The sequence below is a fragment of the Sphaerodactylus townsendi genome, linkage group LG06, assembly GCF_021028975.2.
Source record: "Sphaerodactylus townsendi isolate TG3544 linkage group LG06, MPM_Stown_v2.3, whole genome shotgun sequence".
In the NCBI taxonomy this organism is placed as follows: Eukaryota; Metazoa; Chordata; class Lepidosauria; order Squamata; family Sphaerodactylidae; genus Sphaerodactylus; species Sphaerodactylus townsendi.
The window spans coordinates 21,642,894-21,665,485 of NC_059430.1; the positions used below are offsets into that span (position 1 = coordinate 21,642,894).

The window sequence follows — 22,592 nt, forward strand, 5'->3', positions numbered from 1 at the left end:
GAGTCCACCTTCCAAAGCGGCCATTTTGTTTGTTATGATCTCTGTTGCTTAGAGGTAATTCTAGGACAGGGATAGGGAACCTGCGGCTCTCCAGATGTTCAGGAACTACAATTCCCATCAGCCTCTGTCAGCATGGCCAATTGGCCATGCTGGTAGGGGCTGATGGGAATTGTAGTTCCTGAACATCTGGAGAGCCGCAGGTTCCCTACCCCTGTTCTAGGAGGTCTCCGGGCCTCACCTGGAGGTTGGCAACCCTAATGTCCACATCAACCATGCCTCAACTCAAATGTGTGGCTTACCAATTTTCACAAGTTGTAGTGCTGAGGTGTTGCTCCCTGTCTCTGTACAAGCAGTTACGGAGAGGTTGTAGATGTCTCCTGGAGGCACGTTCAGGACTGCGGTCATAACATTCCGGGTCACCTACAACAGCCAACGGGTTAAATATGATCCACACCAGGGGCTCCACAACATGGAGGGCCAGAATGAGAATGATGGATGTTGTAAACTGGGGAGGGGGAGATTGACAGGAAACACAAGTGGGTTATTCCTCTGCCCTGGCTTCTTCGGGATATCTCAAGATGTTCCAAGTCTCTTTAAAAAGCTGGGTCAAACTTCTGCTCATTGTGAGCATATGGATTCTTCTGGCCCAGGGGTCTGCAACCTGAGGCTCTCCAGATGTTCATGGACTACAATTCCCATCAGCCCCTGCTAGCATGGTCAATTGGCCACGCTGGCAGGGGCTGATGGGATTTGCAGTCCATGAACATCTGGAGAGCCACAGGTTGCAGGCCCCTGTTCTGGCCACTCTGTATCTATGACATTCATAAGAACATAAGAACAAGGCAGCTGGATCAGACCAGAGTCCATCTAGTCCAGCTCTCTGCTACTCGCAGTGGCCCACCAGGTGCCTTTGGGAGCTCACATGCAGGAGGTGAAAGCAATGGCCTTCTGCGGCTGTTGCTCCCCTCGAGCACCTGGTCTGCTCAGGCATTTGCAATCTCAGATCAAAGAGGATCAAGATTGGTAGCCATAAATCGACTTCTCCTCCATTCACTCCTCTTAAGTATTATTCATGAAGTCAAGAAGCAGTTAGAGCAGTGATGGCGAACCTTTTCGAGGCTGAGTGTCCAACTGCAACCCAAAACCCACTTATTTATTGCGAAGTGCCAACACAGCAATTTAACCTGAATACTGAGGTTTTAGTTTAGAAAAAACAGTTGGCTCCGAGGCGCGCGTTACTCAGGAGTAAGCTTGGTGGTAGTCGGTGGCTTTGCTTTGAAGCAACCGTGCAACTCTTCCAACGTGTGAATCACGACCCTAGGAGGGTTTACTCAGAAGCAAGCCCCATTGCCACCAACCGAGCTTACTCCCAGGTAAAGGATCACACTTTAGTTCTTTACATGAAAATCAATGGGGTTTAACAGCGCTTAACAGGGTTGCCTACACTGCTTCCCCAAAACTAGGTCTTAGGTTTAATGCTAATAATCGAGCCCAGCGGCCCAGGCCAGCCTAGATGTGTGTGTGGGGGGGGCACTCTGTTTGCGTGTGCCCACAGAGAGGGCTCTGAGTGCCACCTCTGGCACCCGTGCCATAGGTTCGCCACCACTGAGTTAGAGAATAGGGTTTGTATTTTACTGTCCTCTACCTTCTGCCTTCCTCAAACAAAGTGCCAACCATCTGTTCACAGGGGAATACATGAAGATTCCTGTACATAGCCTTAGTCAAGGTTCCCTCAGGCCAATATAAGTTGGGTGGAAACTTTAACTCTTGAAAGCTGATACCCACATTGGTCTTTATGGGCTACTGGACTTGAAGCTTGCTCTTCTAGTACAGACCAACATAGACTGGCCCAGGGATCTTGGACGGTCTTTACCTTTTTCTGGGCACAGAGCAGGAGTCACTGGGGGAATTGGGGGGGGAGATGTAGTTGTGAATTCCCTGCATTGCACTAAGGACTAGACTAGATGATCTTTGAAGTATCTTCCAGCCATATATTTCTACACAGGCCAGCCTATAAATCTATACATTTTTTTCTATCTATGCATAATAGAAAATGTTGAACAGAGAGAAATTTTTCTCTCTTTCTCACAATACTAGAACCAGGGGGCATACATTGAAAATTCTGGGGGGAAGAATTAGGACTAATAAAAGGAAACACTTCTTCACGCAACGTGTGATTGGTGTTTGGCATACGCTGCCACAGGAGGTGGTGATGGCCACTAACCTGGATAGCTTTAAAAGGCGCTTGGACAGATTTACGGAGGAGAAGTCGATTTATGGCTACCAATCTTGATCCTCTTTGATCTGAGATTGCAAATGCCTTAACAGTCCAGGTGCTCGGGAGCAACAGCTGCAGAAGGCCATTGCTTTCACCTCCTGCATGTGAGCTCCCAATGGCACCTGGTGGGCCACTGTGAGTAGCAGAATGCTGGACTAGATGGACTCTGGTCTGATCCAGCAGGCTCTTTCTTATGTTCTTATGTTGGTTGAGGATATAAACTATTTATGGGTGGAAAAAAAATAAAAGAAAAACCAGAAGCCTCTCCGTCATGAGGTATGCTTGTCTGAATGCAGCAGTAAGCAAAGGAAGAGACGTGTAAGGTGATCGTGCTTACGCTCTTTTTGATCTTTTTCTTCCCTTCTGCTATAACCATCCAGTGGAGCATCCTAGAATGAGAAAGGTCTGTGCTGTCATCTCCATACATCCAGCTGATGTAGAGAAGGCTATTGAAATACTCGACAGAGGTGATTACAGGGGCCACTGGAGCTATCGGGAAGGAAAAGAGAAGTGTCACAAATGGGATCCACAGCATTACTTTTCTTAAATTATTACTGGTGTTTTCAAGCGAGCTAAGTGCTTTGCAATGTTTATTCCTTGGGAACCAAGAGGAAAGGTGGGATATAAATGTCTTAGTAAATCAATAAAGGACTCTGGGAAACAGGCATGGCTGTGTGCATTATGCCTGCAAATCCGGCCCCAAGGGGAAGGAGAGATAGCAAGGTTAACCCACACAACAGATAAGGTACCACATAAACCACCTTGGTGTTAAAATTGCCTCAACTTTGTTTATTACAGCTGCAGAGTCCTGGCATAATGTAGGTAACGAATCTGGCATCAGCTGGCCAGCCATCCAACTGACGGACAAACCACACAATCCATCCACCTGCTGAGGGATATTATTTTAGACCAAGGGTACTCTGACAGCACCAGAGCTGGGCATACTCCCTACAAGTTCTCACCCCAAAATCCCTTCAGGGGATTCCTAAAGGCCAGGCAAATGGGCACATAGGCTGTGTTCCCGGCAAAATCAGGCCAAATGATGATACCAGCACAAAGCAGTTGTGACAAAGAATTAATGCAATGATAAACAGTATAAAATTACCTACTCAAAATGGGGAGGAAGAGGGAAGCCACAAGGCCAACTATGTGCTGCACCATAGCAGGGCCTCTTCTAACCTGGCTGTGTGGACTAGAGGGAAGACTCCTTCTAGCGTGGTGCAGTGGTAAAGAGCAGGTGCACTCTAATCTGGAGAACCAGGTTTGATTCCCTGCTCTGCCACTTGAGCTGTGGAGGTTTATCTGGTGAACCAGATTAGTTTGTCCACTCCAACACATGCCAGCTGGGTGACCTTAGGCTAGTCACAGTTCTTCGGAGCACTCTCAGCCCCACCCACCTCACAGGGGTGGGGGGAGGAGATTGTAAGCCACTTTGAGTCTTCTTACAGTAGAGAAAGTGGGGATATAAATCCAAACTCTTCTTCCCCACAGTCTCAACTCTGGCCATGTCAATCTGGTGCCTGATTGACCAAGCCAGGGGAAGGAGGTTCTAAAGGGAATGTCACCCAGCGGTGCCACCCACAACCATCAGCCCTAATACCCATATCATTTTCCTACTAACTCCCATGAGGCCCAGGGGTGCATTCCATCAGCATTGATAGAATAACAATGTAAAAGGACAGTGTTTGAAATTCAGAACTCAATATCTTGAAAGTGTTTTTGTTTGTTTAAAAAAATCAAGTTTCCAGCCCCTGTTATTGATGCAAGATGATCCTAGGGCCGTGGTGGCAAACCTTTGGCACTCCAGATGTTATGGACTGCAATTCCCATCAGCCCCAACATCTGGAGTGCCAAAGGTTCGCCACCACGGTCCTAGGGGAAAAAATGTAAGCAGTGTTTGGTGAATACTCAAATACCAGTGGGAATCAGTAGACTGTCTAGTAAAAGAGGTAGTGTTTGTTCAATACTTTGTGTTCCTTGCTACAGCCTTGGGCCAACACTCTCACCCATGGCACTCTGCCACCTATATCCACAGATTAAAGTGTTGATAAGAAATCTCAATAAATATTGTGCAGAATTCATACAGGAATACAGCTTAGCATCTCAACAGTTCTACAGTGCAAGTCAGAGGTGTCCAACTCTGGTGCTTCAGATGTTTGTGGACTACAAATCCCATCAGCCTCTGCCACCAATTGGCCATGCCAGCAGGGGCTGATGGGGATTGTAGTCCATGAACATCTGAAGCACCAGACTGGGACACCCGTGATGTAAATCATTTCAACACATGAGGGCAGATTGTCCGATAAATCAGGAAAATAATTCAGTTTACTGAGCCCAATTCCAAGATGAATACAACACACATGCACACACACCACAATTAATCTGTTGCCCCTTCACGAGTAAAGAACTGGGGGGTGGGAACAAAGTTTGTTGGTTTGGTTAAGTTTTTAAACTCTTCTGGCTTTGGGTTTTTTTTTTTAAATGAGGTGGTAATCATCATTGAAATGTTGTTTGATTTTATCCGTTTATGACATAAGGCACTTACACAGCTCCAGTTACAAATTTCACCTCAAATGAACACCTGAATGCATACAATACTCAAGTGCGACATGTCTCTGTTTAGCTCTGAGCAGCCAAACATGGTTTAACCACAAGAGGTCATGGTTGCTCTAATATATCTGTCTGGAAACACAGACTGTCATTGGATCACCCACATGGCTGACTTTATCCTCTGACTATGGCACCAAGAAGCTGACCTCAAATATGTCACATCGAAAAGGTGCCATAAAATGAACTTAGTCAACAAGAAAACAAAACGCTGTGTCAACAGGCAAAAGCAGACGCAAATCAAGCGCAGAAGAGCAGTTTGCCAGAAAGGTGTTTAGGACGACAATGTGTCATTTGTAAACAATTTTCAAATTGGGCATTCCTCAAAAGCTTATCGCGGTTTCCTCAGCGATGCTGTAGTGGCATCTCTGAAATAAATCCTGTCCATCACTATGGACTCAGACAGACTCACCTTGGCCCAACCTTCAAACTGCACCTGACATTTGGGGATCTATAATCAGATCCTCTGGCATGAAAGTTGGCCTCAAAAAAACAGTGGGGCTGATATGGATTGGGGCCGTAGTATGGGGGAGGTGTTTAACTGTCCCCCCACACCTGTTTTCCAACTGAAACGTCCTGGTCAGAGGGAAACAAAAAGAGACAACCATGTTTCTTCAGGCTGTTTTTCTCACAAAGGCTAAAAACTGCAGAGGCAGTTTTGATCACAAAGGGAAGAGTTAAAAACCCCACGCTACCCCATAAAGCTGCTTTTTGTGTCTAAACTGCACACCGGGGGAGATCCAGTAACAGTACCCCAGCGACAAGATGCTCTCCGAGTGTCTATTTTAAACAGGAAATTAAAATCCTCCATCTCTCAAAAAGGCCCTTTTAAAACCTCTTCTCATTATTTGGCTCTTGGAAAAAAAAAACCCATTCGTCTTCTCTCACAGTTATGAGCTCTCCTGAGCGTAAAAAAGTGAGCTGGACTTCCGCCTCAGCTTCTGGAGACGCATTGCTGAAGTCAACTGTCACAAACATCTGTTCTTTATACGCTCTCAGGAGAGCCACAACAAGCACACTGCCTTCGCGCCAGGCAAGCTGCTCCGGAGACAAACAATGCATAAAAATGACTGCCACAGAGATGCGAAGGAAATATTGTTAATGTCCAAAGAATACCAAATGTCATCTGGTATATTTCAGGGCTGCCAGATGCTCCCTGTTTAATATCTCCTTGTCTAGCACCAGACAGGGCCAGTAGTAAGAAAACAGTGCTGTGGAGGATTTTCTTTTTCCTTCGCTTCTCCCGCACGGAGTTCAAAAAGAGTAACTTTGGACGTTTTGACTAGGAAGGAGCAACAGGGAATACACACAATTCGCCCTTCCTGTCTTCCACGCATCTTTCACTGCCATCCTAAAGAAAGGTATAACTCTGCTTAGGATTGCTATGTTTGTAGTGTCTCTTACAGGTGGCTTTTGAAAAGGGTTAGATAAATTCATGGAGGGTAGGTCCATCAGTGGCCATTAGCTACAAGTACGAAATGACAGGGTCGGCATCAGCACATGTTAAGGTAGGACATCTGCCAGGGCCCGAGGTTTCCAGATGTACCCACTGCCCCTGGCCCCCACCAGCCCACCTCTTCTGCCACCTGCCTACATGCCCTTCCCTCACCTATTTGCTTGCAATTCCTCTTGTGTTCCTGGGCACTGCCAGAGGGTGCAGATGGTGACAGTCACAGCTGCACACAGCTCCCAGTGCCATTGAGAAATAGGGTTGCCCCTGGTCACCAATGTGTGATGTGGGGGGGGGGGTTAAGTTGCCAGATCTAGATTGGGAAACTCTTGAAAATTTTGGGATGGTGCCTGGGAAGGACAGGGACACCTGTGGGGTACAATGCCACAGAGCCTACCCTCCAAATCATCCATTTTCTCCAGGGAAATTGATCTTGATAGTCTGGAGTTGACCTGTAATTCCAGGGGATCCCCAGGTCTCACCTGGAGGCTGGCATCCCTATTGAGGTAAGAGCATACAGGTGGCTATGGGCCAGGCTGTATTAACCCATGGCTGGGCCCCTAGGCCCATAGTGGCAAACCTATGGCATTCCAGATGTTCGTGGACTACAATTCCCATCAGCCCCTGCCAGCATGGCCAGATGTTTGTAGACTACAATTCCCATCAGCCCCTGCCAGCATGGCCAACTGGTGGGAATTGTAGTTCATGAACATCTGGAGTGCCATAGGTTCGCCACCACTGCCCTAGGCTTTCAGGGACTTCGGGTCGCCTCCAAAACTTCAATCTTTCACCCCATTATAGCTGACAGCCTGACCCTGGTATGGTAGTTACTAGACCTCATCATGTAGCCCTATATCCATTTTGAGGGTCTTCTGAAGAATTTTACTCGCAATTTTACTCACTCACACACGATCGAGGTCATGACTAGACTATATTGCTCATGGAGGTGTGTGTACTAACGGAGGAGGATCCTCCATGCTAAGCAAGAGGGGAAGGTACACACAAAAGTGAAAATGAAGAAAACTTGTACCCACAGGCTACATTGTGTTCATTGTAGCCTGTGGGTACAAGTTTTCTTCATTTTCATGAGGACCTCAAAGGAAGGAAGGAGGACCTCAAAGGAAGGAAAGCCCCTGGCCCTGATTCTATAATTCCAGAGATTCTGAAATTTCATTTTCACTAATGGAGGAGGAGGCATGACATCACAACCCTGAGGCTAGCATACCATCAACCCTCTGTCTCCCTCTTCCCCCTTCCCCACTGACTCAAAACAAACCTCAGCTGACTACGAGGGAGCCTCGCAACTTGCTCTCAACTGCCTCACACACTTGCTCAGTCAACACCTTTCAGGCCCCTTCCGCACATGCAGAATAATGCACTTTCAATCCACTGTCACAACTGTTTGCAAGTGGATTTTGCTATTCCGCACAGCTGCAAAGTACATTGAAAGTGGATTGAAACTGCATTGTTCTGCATGTGTGGAAGGGGCCTCAGAAAGGCCGAAGCCCTAGGGCTCTGGTAGCAGTGCCTCAGCAAAAAGAAATTGGCAGGCCCCTAGTCCCTGCGGGGTCCCTAGGCTTCAGCCCAGTCATCCTTACGGATAATACGGCCCTGCTATGAGATGGGTCATGAGCCGGCAGGGGACGGATGCACAGGAAGGTAAGGGATATAGGTCATTCCATGTTGAGAAAACGGTGCAGGAAGAAGACTGAATTTCCTTTGTCCCCTATACCATGGTCCCAATCCAAATAAGGACCTCATGTATCTGACACACACTTTCTGAGGCAACAATTTACAGGGCTGTGAATGAAGAACGACAGACTGCTTTTTAGCTGCAGCCAGCTTGCGACATTTCTCCGAAGGATTCAGGAAGTTATCCAGTTTGTAAAAATGGTCTTCAACTTACCGTGTCTCTATTTACCTGTTATGAAGCTGATGGTGGAGCTGTCACAACAACTCAGTTCTGGGTCGCCCCACGTCACCATTGTCACCCGAAAGTTATAATACCAGGCAGGTAGCAGGTTGCCTATTCTCTGGAATGTTAAAAACGACAGGAGAAACATAGTATGAACACCTTAAGAAGTAGGATCCGCAGTGACATTAAAAGTGTGAGCCAAAATGTGAGCCAAAATGTTGGCTTCCTCGACGTCTTTTTCTCTCCCACACTTTAGTAAATTAAGATTGGGGGTAGGAAGTACCATCAAATCACAACATATCAGCAGGAGGAAAATATAACCGTGTGGGAAAGTCTGAATGCGGTTTCATCTTTCTATATTAGGAGTTGAAAGGACTGCTAGCTAATACAATCAAGATGTAAGGAGCCAGCAGTTTGTGTGTGTTTGGTTCTTTTACTTTTAACATCTACCATAAAGTTTCTAAAGCTCCAATTTCCAAAATATTACTTTGTTCTATATATGAGCTTAACTGACAAGCAAAAGATACCTATGATAATAAGCCTCACAATTCTGAATCGTATTTTAAATACATAACAGCAGGGGTCCCCAAACTTTTTAAACAGGGGGCCAGTTCACTGTCCCTCAGACTGTTGGAGGGCCGGACTAAAAAAAACTATGAACAAATTCCTAGGCACAAATGATTGTAAAATGTTTGATTTCACCTTTCAGCCTTTCTGTCATGGTCTATTTTTAAAACAGTGACCAAAGTATGTCAGGTACAGGGTGGGCTCCAAATATTGTTGGGGAGGCTGTGGAATACCTTCCCCTGTGAAAAAAAAAAGCAGAACTTTCCCAATGAGGCATTCCATCTAACCCAGGATCAGGTATCTTCCTGGGTTCTTTCCCCCCTAGCAGCCAGCGGCGATTAAGCCAGCCTGGCTGATGCCAATAAGGGAGATGAGGGCAAGGAACAGAAAGCCTGAGAGCAACACATGGAGTAGCTGAGAGGGAAGGGTGGAGCAGGCGTTGCCACATGTAAGGTTTCCAACTCTGGGTCAGAAAATTCATGGAGATTTGGGGGTGCCATCATGTAACTGCAATCAACAGCCGTTGGGGCCGTTTCCTCCTCTCCCTCGAGCCTCCAGTGCACATGAATGGAGCCATCGCCGTCATGCCTGGCGGGCCGGATAAATGCCTTCAGGGGGCCACATTTGGCCCTCGGGCCGTAGTTTGGGGACCCCTGCATAACAGCAATAAGAAGATAGTACAGTTCCTTACCTTGGCAAGGTTACTTTTCTATATTTATTACTGACAGTTTCTTGTAAATAACCAAATGAAATAGAAAGCCCTTCTCGTTCACCAGGGTTGAGCACAACTCAAATACTGAGAATGCACGGGCTTATTACTGTGTGATAATTTAAACAAAAGAATAAACCTGTATGGATATTGTGTATGTTACACAGTATAACATTTATTTATAATTGTTTAAGTGTATGTATATTGAATAGTAGAGACATTGGTACATTAATACCATTAGCCATATGGGTGCTAGCTTGCAATGTTACCCTCCAGGTGGTAGCTAGAGATCTCCTGGGATTACAAATTATCTCCAGGTGATCAGTTCTCCTGGAGAAAATGGCCTCTTAGGAGGAGAAGGAAGAAGGAGAAGGAAGAGGAGGAAGAAGAAGAGGAGTTTGGATTTATATCCCCCCTTTCTCTCCCGTAGGAGACTCAAAGGGGCTGACAATCTCCTTGCCCTTCCCCCCTCACAACAAACACCCTGTGAGGTAGGTGGGGCTGAGAGAGCTCTGAGAAGCTGTGACTAGCCCAAGGTCACCCAGCTGGCGTGTGTGGGAGTGTACAGGCTAATCTGAATTCCCCAGATAAGCCTCCACAACTCAGGCGGCAGCGCTGGGAATCAAACCTGGTTCCTCCAGATTAGATACATGAGCTCTTAACCTCCTACGCCACTGCGTAGGAAGAGGAGGAAGAGAGGAGGAGGAGGAGGGGGAGGGGAGGAGGAGGAGGGGGGATTTGGATTTAATTTATATCCCACTTTTCTCTCCTGTAATTTCCGGGGTAGCTTACAAACGCTGGCTCTATCCCTTCCTCTCCCCCACAACAGACCATTTTCTTCTAGAGGTAGAGGTGGGGCTGAGGGGGATTCTGAGAAGGGAACTGAGACTACGGCCCCAAGGAATCACCCAACAGATATATAGAAGTCTTGTGCGGGAAGCATAATACGTTCCACCGCAGGCCAAGCCTCCACCAGCTGGAATTGGAAAAGAGTGGGGAATCAAACTGATTGTCTACCTGCTCTTGACCATTATACTACACCATGCTGCAGGTGAACCACACGCTAACATTGTACTGGTGGAATTACCTCTGCTCGGGAAACCACTCTCAGTCGCCACCCCCATACCGTCAGTATTTTCAGGCCCAAAGCTGCCGCTCCTACCAGTTACGTCAGAAGGTTAGGGGCTGATCGGCGACTGCATTCGAAGCCAGGTCCCATGGATGCAGGTACTTCACTGGACACCGAGGGGCCCTTGTTTCCTGCTGTTCTTCCAAACAAGTTTATTTTTAGACATTCAGAGACACTGGAAAGATGCTTCTTCATATGTTTCTGTCATGGCAGCGGCTTGAAACAGCTGACACTAAGAAATGACACTTTACGCGGCCCGAGGTTGAAGAGACAGTAAAGCTGCTATTTAAATGAAATACGTCATCCACTCCGAGGTCATCGTTGAGGGGTTGAAATAAAACATTTCTACAATGTACTTCCGGAAGACACCAAGATACGGCCTGTTCCAGCTTCGAAAGGACCTTGATTTGGAGACTGAAAGAGTAAAGAGTTAGATCGCCAGTCTGATGATGATGATGGGCACTATAAACCAAAAATTAGAAGTCTGTTAGCTTTCATAAACACAAAAAGGATGTGTGTCATTTTTTAAAAATGTGGACCTATTTACACAGAATGCAAGTGTCCCTAGAAAATCTGACCCGGGACGAAAGGATTTCCGGAAGTGAAACTTCCGGCATAGAAGAGTCCCAGGTTCAGGAATTTCCTTGGACCCACCATAACAGCATCCCAACAGCAGTGTAGATGGAAGTAATGTCTCCAGATGCTCTAGGGACCAGCTTAGAACTCTGTGGTAAGGTTAGAATTCTAAGCAGAAGCCAAATGGAAGCATCCAACAGCAGGGGACATCATTTTCCAATTTGTGGAAATGATATTAAGCGATCGTCGGACACCATTCTAAAGCCCCCCTCGTTGCAGGACCCTGTGCTTGCCAGAGCAATGATGGCAGGGGGCAGGAGTTCCCCTGCCTTCACCTGGCAAAGGGCCATTCTATCTTGAATTCAGTCTTTGGCATTTCCAGTTAAATATCCTTAGTAGCAATGTGGATAACGTTTTGCATCACATAGAATCCACCAGAGGAAACCCGCCAAGAAGTCCGAAAACGGCAATACCGGGTTTTGCATCAGAAGGACCGGGACGGCAATAAAAAACTGTCGTGTATCGCGCATACGGGAGCCAAACATGAATCATGCACTGATTTAAGAGCGATAAACTCTGATCTGGAGAAGAACTTCAAAGGGTTCAAATTCAGGCTTCCTCCCGGAAAATGGCAGACTCTTATCTGGGTAACTAGATTTGTTTCCCCACTCCTACATTCCTGCTGGGTGACCCTTGGAGGAAACGTCATGAACTCTCTCAGAGCTTTCTCGGCTACCTACCTCACCGGAACCACGATGGTTGCGGGAGGAAAGGGATGAGAGTTTCATAAAGCATTACGGAGACTCGCTGAGAGTAAAGAAAATAGGAATAAAGAAAACTAAATTTCTTCTTCAAAATATTCGGTACTTCGCTTTCATTCGCCGAAATAGCTTGAAAATTTTCACGGTAACATGTCATTTCACACCATTACGCTGGAAATTAACTAAAAGGACGGAAAGACGCTGGAAGAAAAAAATCCTCCGCAGTTTGGTCGCTTAGTACCGCGCGCTTTTAATTATCACCCCTTGAGGAAGGAGAACCGAAGCGAATAACAAAGCACTAATGTAGGATGATGGCGAGCTGTAAAGGGTTTGATGCCCTGAATCTTATTTAAATGTTCCAATCCCCCAGAGGATATAAACACCAGACACAAAAGTGCAAGGCAGGGGAGAGCTCTGTTATGTTTGCCTTGCAAGTCTCGTCTCGGGACCTAAATTTGTACTGGCAGCAGCACAAACCTGCAGATGAGTTGCACCCTCGCAGTGACCTAAAAATGTAACTGACCATGGCGATTTGAATTGGGGACAAGCACCACTGTTATGCCAGTCTCTGCACTGTGCCAGCAGTAGTGTTGGCACAGAACATGCCACTAATGAGAGATATGCCCAGCTTCCCCACGTCTTGCACTGAAGCAAGAGGGTGGACATGGCCCACTGGGAACCGGATTATTTCGAAAAGAATCCAGGCACCTGCTCTATCTCATTTATATCGGCATGCATTTTACGGTAGCTATAGATCATTTATACATTTATTAGGGTTCTTGATGAGAGATGAGGGCGAAGGAGTCGCGACTATCAATTTTAATTGTAAAACGGCTTTCCTGATCCTAAGTGGGCTGGTTTTTCACGTCGAAATTGCTCCTCTGTTGCCATAGGGAATGCCCCAGTGCAATCAGGAGTTCTTCAGGGCGCCCAGTGCTGCTGCATGGCTGCCACATTTTTGCCCCAGAGCCCCCCCCCCCATGGCATTGGCTTTGCTCCACGAATTTCCTGAACCGCAATGTTGAGGTTCTTTTAAAATGCCCCTTTGTTGCTCCGGAGGCTTCTGCAGCCATGCAAAACTCCTTCATAGCAGAACTGGGGCCATTTCCCCCACCTTTCCACTCTGGCCACAACCACTGAAGTAGGATGAGTCCGAAGATGAGGTGACCTCCACTACCCTTGCAATTGAGCGCGAAATAAAGGGAGGGTAGCAACCTTGGACAGTATTGCGGCGTGTGCAGGCGCCGGGAAACAGGAGGGCGTCGATTCTCTTGCACACGCAAGAATTTTAGATTTAGATTTTAGATGGGGGGGCGGAGGACAGTTAATTCCGTCACACATGCAAGGATTTTAAATGGTGGGGGAGAGGGCACCGATTCTCAGTGCTTGTTTTGTATTCAGAGTCACTGAAAACTAAAATAGTGAAAGTGAGTGGGGGGAAGGGGGGAGATTCAGCCAATCAGAATGAGGGAAGCAGAGGTCGATGCTGCATCGGCATGATAGCACATATCGCGAAGAAGAGCCCGCGGTGCAAAATGGAGAAGCACCGGCCGCTCAAGCCAGGCATTTGGGGCATAAAGCGTACCTGCCCTGCCTCGAAATTCCTCGGCCACAAAGAACACCAGAACAGTGAAGAGTCAGCGGCAGGTACGCTGCGGGATCTACTGAGACATTACAGGCAGCGAAAAATCGGAAGCGCGAAATACTAGAGGAAAAAATATTAAGTTGGAGATTCGAGAAGAAGAAGAGCTGGTTTTTATACCCCACTTTTCTCTACTTTTAAAGAGCCTTAAAGCTGCTTCCTTTCCCCTCTCCACATCAGATACCTAGTAAGGCAGTTGGGACTGTGAAAGTTCAAAAAGAACGGTGACAGGCCCAAGGTCACCCAGCAGGCTTCATGTGCAGTAGTGGGGAATCAAACTGGGTTCTCCCTATTAGAGTGCACTCCTCTTAACTATTACACCATCCTGGCTAGATAGGGGCTGAGAACAGGTAGGATATCAGTGTGTTCTTAGGTCTGACTGACTGACAAGAGTTCCCCTCCCACCCTCGCAAAAAATCCAGAGAGTTTCACATCCCAATCCGAGCAGTAATTTTCCTGATTATTACCATCCATTGCAAATACACCATCACTTTTCATCCAGTATAGAAGGAGTCCAAATTAGGTGTATGTTCAGAGTACGCTACACAGGCAGAGAATGTTAATCCAGCATGTGATTACCGATAATGCATGAGCAGCAACAAAGAATATATGTAAACAGGTGCCAGTAATACGAAATGGCGCAACGGACCAGAAGTATGTGGGTCCAGCCGGGGTGCTTTTCCGTGAAGCCGAATCACGGCATTTGTACTGCGCAGACTTAGGAACTGCAGGTTTTCAACCAAGTTAACTGCTTGCATTTCACCCCAGCAACGGTGAAAAGTAATACGTGTCGCAAAGGCTGGAGAAGGAGCGCGAGTGCTTGCTGCCCAACCCAATGACATTTGGGACAGTTGGAGCTGTCCAACATTTTCAGCCAGTTGGCTGCAAAGAACCTCTGGACTGAGCTAAACCCCCAGCTCAGTGGGCCCCGACAGGATCTTTTCCCTACACATTCTGGGTTCTTACAGCTCCTTCTCCACCCCACGCTGCATACACAGTTTACAGTCGCACTCAAAAGCGTCTGCATCTCTGCTGTACTCACCTTGCTCTTCGTGTGGAGAGGGAAACCAGATTGTTAGCGTTTTCCTGCAGCTGAAAGGTCATCACTTTTGCTTAATGGGGGCGTTAGAAAAGCCCAGACAGAGCAGCAAAAGGCACTTCTCTGCCTAGACGCAAGAAAGCTCCACAGTGTTTGCTGAAATTTCCGCACTCCGTTTTCTAGGGGCCGACAGGCTGAAGTGCGTCGAAATACAGCCCCCGTTGTGTGAAGTCTGGCCTTGTTACTGCAGCTGCCGCCAGCCTCCTTTAAGTCTGTTTTTTCCCCCAGTCAACAATAAAAGAGAGAACATTTTTTTTGTCTCTTACCTCCGTGCAATAATGCTTCTCCAGTCTCTGGCTCTCTTTCTGTTTCTGGCACGTCAAGGACACAACGGAGACAATTGTGTGGTTGCTGCCGCTGGTCTCCTGTGAAGAGCTCCAGGACAACGAGGCGGTGGTGGGACTCAACACCGTGACCATGACGTTCTGAGGCTTCTCGGTCAACTCTTCTATCCATTCTCCTGTTGGACCTAAAATACCATCAGAAGCAGAGGGAAGTCAACACCACGGGGCAGGTCATGCTTGTAGAGGGCCGTTTCTCACATTTGCCTTTTCTAAACAACGTACACACCGCAGACTAATCCTTTTCCACAGTCCCAACCACAGGTCATGGGAGCTTCTCAGTGGGAATGTATTACATGCAGTTCTGCCAGTAGGACTAGCATCATAGAATCATAGAGTTGGAAGGCCATCTAGTGCAGCGGTTCTCAACCTGTGGGTTGCGACCCCTTTGGGAGTCGAACGACCCTTTCCCAGGGGTCGCCTAAGACTCTCTGCATCAGTGTTCTCCATCTGTAAAATGGATAAATGTTAGGGTTGGGGGTCACCACAGCGTGAGGGACTGTATTAAGGGGCCGTGGCATTAGGAAGGTTGAGAACCACTGAGCTAGTGCCTCTGTTGTGAAATGATGTTTATTGTGGATTTAGGTTGCTGCAATATTTGTTGTTAGGACATTATATTGACCTTGCTATTGTATTGTTGTTATGTTGTTATGGAATGTTATGCTATTGGGCTATGCTATTATCATGCTGTTGTTGCTATGAAATATTATGTCGACGTTTGCTGATGTAGTTATAAATTCATTACCCTGTTACTGGTTTGTTAGCCCGATATAGAATTGTTTAGTATTTATTGAACTGTTGGTCAACTGTGGGGCTAGTGCAATTGGTACTGTAACTTCGTTAGTTCTACTGTATTATTATGTTACTGTTATTCACTATGTTGTGCACTGCCCTGAGCCCTCCGGGGGAGGGCAGTATACAAATTAAATATCTAATCTAATCTAAACCCCCCCAGAAGGCAAGATCAGCATAAAGTAATAATCCAGCCAGTTGCTTGAAGACTGCCAGGGGAGGGGAGCTCACCACCTCCTTAGGCAACCAATTCTACTTCTGAACTATTCTTACATTAAAAAAACTTTTTTTTTCTGATTTCCAGCTGGTACCTTTTTATCCATAATTTATACCTGCTATTGCAAGTCCTAGCCCAGAGGTCTGCAACCTGTGGCCCTCCAGATGTTCATGGACTACAATTCCCTTGCTGGCAGGAGCTGATGGGATTTGTAGTCTATGAACATCTGGAGAGCCACAGGTTGCAGACTCCTGTCCTAGCCTCTGCTGCCAGCTGCCTGCCCTCCTCTACGTGACAGCTCTTGAAATACTTAATCATGACCTCTCTCAATCTCCTGTTTTCTAGACTAGACATTCCCAAGTCCCTTAGCCTTTCCCCATAGGGCTTGGTCTCCCCGTGGTGGCGAACCTTTGGCACTCCAGATGTTATGGACTACAATTCCCATCAGCCCCTACCAGCATGGCCAATTGGCAGGGGCTGATGGGAATTGTAGTCCATAACATCTGGAGTGCCGAAGGTTCACCACCACTGCATCTAGGCCCTTGATCTTCCTCATCGCTCTCCTCTCTATCTGCTTCATTCTGTCCACATACTTTTTGACGTAAAGCTCCCAGAACTTCACGCTGTACTCCAAATGCAGTTGGACCAATGGGGTGTACAGAGGGACTATGACATCTTGATACTTGGATGGTTACTATTTCTGGTATACAGGGTAACCAACGGATCTGGAGAACAATGTGCTGTCCCTTTAACAGAAGCGTCATGTGTGAAAACAAGTAGCTGAATCTTTTCATGTCATAAACGTAAACATCACTTGGTTAATAACATCCCAATAAGCCTCTGTTAATAAGACATTTTTCTTCAGGTGTGTTGACAATTCCATTGTGAATAGGGCAAGATATGGATTTTCCATATATGTACAGTTTCAATATATACGAAGAGCTGCCTTGTTCACACAAAAAGATGACTGTACATATTGGAAGAGCAGGTAGCCCATGGCCCCTTTGGTAGCACTCTAGTGGTAGTACCACATAGCTGTGACCGATTAACCCTACGAACAAGTGGAGAAGCATTTATGTTTGCAAGTTTGACATTTAACCATATTCATTTACAAACACGTGTCTCAACGGCTTATGTTCATCAGAGAAGCTGTATAAGTGTGAATAATAGTTTATCTCATTCCTTCCTCTGAGGAGCAGAATTACATTAAGATAACGTATCCAGTTGCTCCCTGGAATGATCTTCCCCGTACCGAAGAGAGGAAATAGGCTGAAGAGGAGAGAGATTGGAAACCATCATTTGACTTCTCTACCTCACAAACACAAGAATTTGTTTGGGTGCTGTGTGGTTTCTGGGCTGTATGGCCGTGTTCTAGCAGCATTCTCTCCTGACGTTTCGCCTGCATCTGTGGCTGGCATCTTCAGAGGATCTGCATCCACAGATGCAGGCGAAACGTCAGGAGAGAATGCTGCTAGAACACGGCCATACAGCCTGGAAACCACACAGCACCCAAGTGATTCCGGCCGTGAAAGCCTTCGACAATACAAGAATTTGCTTTACACTGAGTCTGACCATCAAGACTACTACTGTCTACTCCAGTTGGCAGTGGATTGTTAGTGCCTTGGGCAGAGATCTTTCATGTCATGAAGAAAGCTGACAGGAAGAAAGTAGATTCCTTTGAAATGTGATTTGGGAGAGAGTGTTACGGATACTGTGGATCACTAAAAATCACATAAGTGGGTTTTAGATCAAATCAAACTTGAAATGTCCCCAGAAGCTAAAATGACTAAACTGAGACTGTTGTACTTTGGTCACATTTTGAGAAGACATGAGTCACGAGAGAAGACAATAATGCTTGGAAAGAAGTTGAAGAAGAGTTGGATTTATATCCCCCTTTCTCTCCTGTAAAGAGACTCAAAGGGGCTGACAATGTCCTTTCCCTCCCCCCCCCAACAAACACTCTGTGAGGTAGGTGGGGCTGAGAGAGCTCAGAAGAACTGTGACTAGCCCAAGGTCACCCAGCTGGCGTGTGTTGGAGTGCACAGTGGTGTGTTGGAGTGCATAAGCCTCTACAGCTCAAACGACAGAGCAGGGAATCAAACCCGGTTCCTCCAGATTACAGTACACCTGCTCTTAACCACTACGCCACTGCTGAAAGGTTGTTGGCAGCAGGAAAAGAGGAAGACCCAACATGAGGTGGATTGACTCTATAAAGGAAGTCTTGGCCCTCAGTTTGGAAGACCTGAGCAAGGATGTTAACGATAGGACATTTTGGAGGACACTGATTCATAGGGCCACCATGAGTTGGAAATAACTTGATGGCAGTCATAGTGGACAATACTGATCTTGACAGACCAATGATCTGACTTAATAGAAGATATTGGTGGGCCACCGCGAGTAGCAGAATGCTGGACTAGATGGACTCTGGTCTGATCCAGCAGGCTAGTTCTTATGTTCTTAAGATAGCTTCATATCTAGTTAGCAAGAGGGTCATGGCCTTAGTGACTGAGAAGCTTTGTATGTACGCTGATAGTGGTGCCCCCCCTAGTTTGGCCCTAGTTTGGCTCTTGTTTGGCCCTGACGTCTGGGCCATCTGTCATCTAACGAGACCATCAAGCCTCCCTTTTGGGCGGGGGGGAGGGAATCTTAAAATTGGGATATTGGACGCCATCCATATTTTCATCTCCTTGATGCTCACTGTTTAATTGTTAGAATTACTCTCTGGTTTTATTGCTGCCTTTTAATGTTTTAATTAATTTATATTGTTACTTTTATCTGCTGTACACCGCCCAGAGCCCTTCGGGGATGGGGCGGTATAGAAGCCTCAAAAATAAATAAATAAATAAAATAAGAAGATTTCACTGGCTTCAGTTAAAGGTATTTCCAGTAGCAGATGCTTTCTGAAACCTTGGGGAGATGTTGTCAGTTGGATTAGACAATATTGAGCTAGATGGTCTGAGTCAGGATAAAGCAGCTACGTGGGTTCAGCTAAGGGAATTTTTCCTCCTTTTGCTGTAATGTCGAAGGCTTTCACAGCCAGAATCAACTCTATGGCCGTTTTAGATCCTAATGTTTCACCTGAATCTACGGCTGGCATCTTTCGAGGCACGTCACGGTAAGATGTGTTTCTCTCTGTGAACGTCCTGGCACACAGCCCAGAAAACCCACCAGAGTCAATTTCCTCCTTTCATTCAGTATATATTAATTCAAATATTTGCTCTTCATACGTCTACAGATATCAACGACGACATGACCACACACATCATTATATCTAATTCTGAACAATGGCCTCAGAATGTGGATGAAAAAAAATCTGCACAAGAGGCCATGTATAGATTCGGGGTTTGGGTTTTTTTTACAAATTTGGGGGAAGGCTGAGGTTTGCAGAAAAAAAGGTGACATGTGAAAGAAACCCCCAAACCATACACTGTAAGGCTAAAAAACATTAACATCATAGAAGCAGCGAAGAAGTGAGTTCACTTGAGGGTCCTCGTGGGTTCCCACTTGTACTTACTAATGTAAAAACTTAGTGTTTTGGCAGATTGGCTTTCTCGAATTTCACATGAGCCAGAAGAGCTAAACGTTGTAACGGACACTGTATATTTCCCTGGTTCTTTCAACTCAGCCACGAATTCATGAATATCCTCACCCACTGTCAGAAATTCTGTGAAGTTCTCTAAATCAAGAGAGAAGAGTTTACTGGAACAGGAGAAGTTTCTGTGTGCAGAATTTACACCCAGTACCTTAACAGTAATACTATTGTAAGCCTACAGAGGTGAATTATTACAGGTAGTTTTATTGTCTCGTTACGATGCAGATAATTATGAATAGTTGGAACCGGCGGACAAGTGTCAAGGAATTAAAAACCATAGAACAAATTTCTTCATTTGGTACTAGACATAAAGGAGAGACCTTTTGCTTTGAAAATATGTTACTAAGTCAAAAAAAAGAGGATATCTAGCAAATATTATTTTGAATGTACAGATTACATGACCTAGAAACCAGTCAGGAGGCATAAGCTAGTGATATTTTTCTGAGACTTTCCTTGTGATAGAACCTGCAAACAAGATGCCATGGGACGCGAAGTCTTTGATGACCGCAATAGCGAATGGTTCTGACAGCTGCTACTACCATCTGCACGAGGACTTCTTTGAATCTGCTCTTTCTCTCTCTCTGTGCCAGTCTCCACCCTTTACACACACTTCACAAATCGCAGCTACTAATTCACAACCTGCTACAGCTCCACTTGAAGAACCCCATCCCAACATCCTTTCAGCCCTTTCTCCATCTGCCCACATTCTTCCCTCCCCCCCCACATCAACATCTGGCTTTCTATTCAAGAGACAGAAAAAAGGGAAGTCTCTCCTTAGTACCAGTTCCTTGTTCTTCTCTGCTGATCAGAATCCAAGAAGTTTGAAGGGTGGTGGAGAAATGCTCATTGCAATAGCATGGAAAGACAGCTGGAATGGGGGCTACTGTAGAGGGCAGAAGCAGCCCAGGAAACCAGTTTCTCTTCACCAGCCAAGCAGCCTGATGGGCTTATTTTTCCTAAGCTATTTGTTAACACAAGCCAGCCTGGTGGATACTGGACCATTGGTGTAGTGGAGAAAAGAGCAAGAAGTATGGTTTCCCTTCCCTGACCCATCCTGTGGGCAATGCCTCTAGAAGTCTACCCAGTCACTTAATGGGTTTTAATTTGTGAATGTATTGGGAGTTTTATCGCTGCTTTTAAATGTTATTTAATTACACTGTTTTAAATGCTGTACAACGCCCAGAGCCCCCCGGGGAGGGGGCGGTATAAAAATCGAATAAAATAATAATAATAATAATAATAATGTCCACATGGGGCGAAACCCTTTGCTTGTTTACTCAGATCACATGACTGATCTGGATGAAATTCAGGAATCCAAAGGGCACAGCGAAGCCAGGCGTTTAAGATCTGACCGTGCTGAGACATTAAGCCAACACAGAGATAGCTGGTGACCCAGGAAGGAAACTAATACTCTGTTGGTGAGGAGAGAAGAAGAAGAAGAAGAAGAAGAAGAAGAAGAAGAAGAAGAAGAAGAAGAAGAAGAAGAAGAAGAAGAAGAAGAAGAAGAAGAAGAAGAAGAAGAAGAAGAGGAGGAGGAGGAGGAGGAGGAGGAGGAGGAGGAGGAGTTTGGATTTATATCCCCCCCCTTTCTCTCCTGCAGGAGACTCAAAGGGGCTTACAATCTCCTTGCCCTTCCCCCCTCACAACAAACACCCTGTGAGGTGAGTGGGGCTGAGAGAGCTCCTAGAAGCTGTGACTAGCCCAAGGTCACCCAGCTGGCGTGTGTGGGAGTGTACAGGCGAATCTGAATTCCCCAGAGAAGCCTCCACAGCTCAGGTGGCAGAGCGGAGAATCAAAACCGGTTCCTCCAGATTAGATACACGAGCTCTTAACCTCCTACGCCACTGCTGCTCTTCTCCATCACACATAGGGCTGAGTACTCATCATCATCATCATCATCATCATCATCATCATCATCATCACCATCATCATCTTTATAACACCCTTTTTTTCCAAACTGAAGCTCAAAGCAGTTTACAACATTATTCATGCTCCTCCATTTTATCTTAAAAGCAACAACCACCTGTGAGGTAGATTGGACTGAGGGAGAGAGAGAGCGCACCACTTTAACCACACTCCGTTCTGGTTCTCCAATCCACGAATTTGTGCCCACTTGGAAGGGGCTATGTTCTTTCCTGCCCGACAATAGATGTATGGGATTCCACTTTTTAAAAAAAAAATGCAATTAGGCTGCGTTGTTCTGGATGCCACAGCAGCAATAAGCAACCCATTCTATGATGATGATGACAATGATGACAACAATGATTTAGTGAGGACAAGGAAGTGGCCTTCATCAACATAGCAATACCTGGTGACATCAGGGTCGATGAAGAAGAACACAAGGAGGTCACTACATATCATGATTTGAAGATCAAGATTCAGCAACTATGGCACAAACTAGTAGTAATTGGCACCCTGGGCGCCATTCCGAAAACACTAGGGCGGCACTTGAAACATCTTCAAATCAACAAATTCAACATCTGTCAGATTCAAAAGGCAACCCTGCTAGGATCTGCATGAATACTATGCTGACCCATTACAACGTCCTAGGCCTTGGTGCGAGGCTTGAATTGTAACGACAGGCCAACAGCCAGCTAAAACTACTGGCAGCTGTGATATTAAACAACAACAATAATAATCGCAGCTGTCTGATAGCCACATTACTGTGGGGAATATATGAGAGAAGATCCCAAAAATTATTTTAATGGTAAAAAAGTGTCAAGGGGAGGTGATAGAACTGGGGCAGAAGGAACCCTTCACGTTTTTTTCCCAAATAAAAAATCCTATCTCCCTCCTGAGCTGCCATTAGATTTGTTAGGGAGAAAACACAATACAGATACCTGCTTATTATTTTTACCTCAGCAAATAGCATCTGTGGGGGTGAAGTGGGGAAATGATGTTTGTTTGTGTATGGGGG

The 22,592-nt window shown here is 46.1% G+C and overlaps 1 protein-coding gene across 1 annotated transcript in view; it reads right to left on the reverse strand.

Moving 5' to 3' along the window:
* The window catches only part of PTPRO (protein tyrosine phosphatase receptor type O), a 194,712-nt gene that overhangs the window by 57,843 nt on the left and 114,277 nt on the right, over positions 1 to 22,592 (reverse strand). Inside the window, 7 exon segments of the mRNA XM_048501507.1 lie at positions 300 to 420; positions 2,616 to 2,767; positions 8,257 to 8,368; positions 10,909 to 11,056; positions 11,977 to 12,038; positions 15,000 to 15,202; positions 19,598 to 19,759. Coding sequence (XP_048357464.1) covers positions 300 to 420; positions 2,616 to 2,767; positions 8,257 to 8,368; positions 10,909 to 11,056; positions 11,977 to 12,038; positions 15,000 to 15,202; positions 19,598 to 19,759 — 960 coding nt within the window.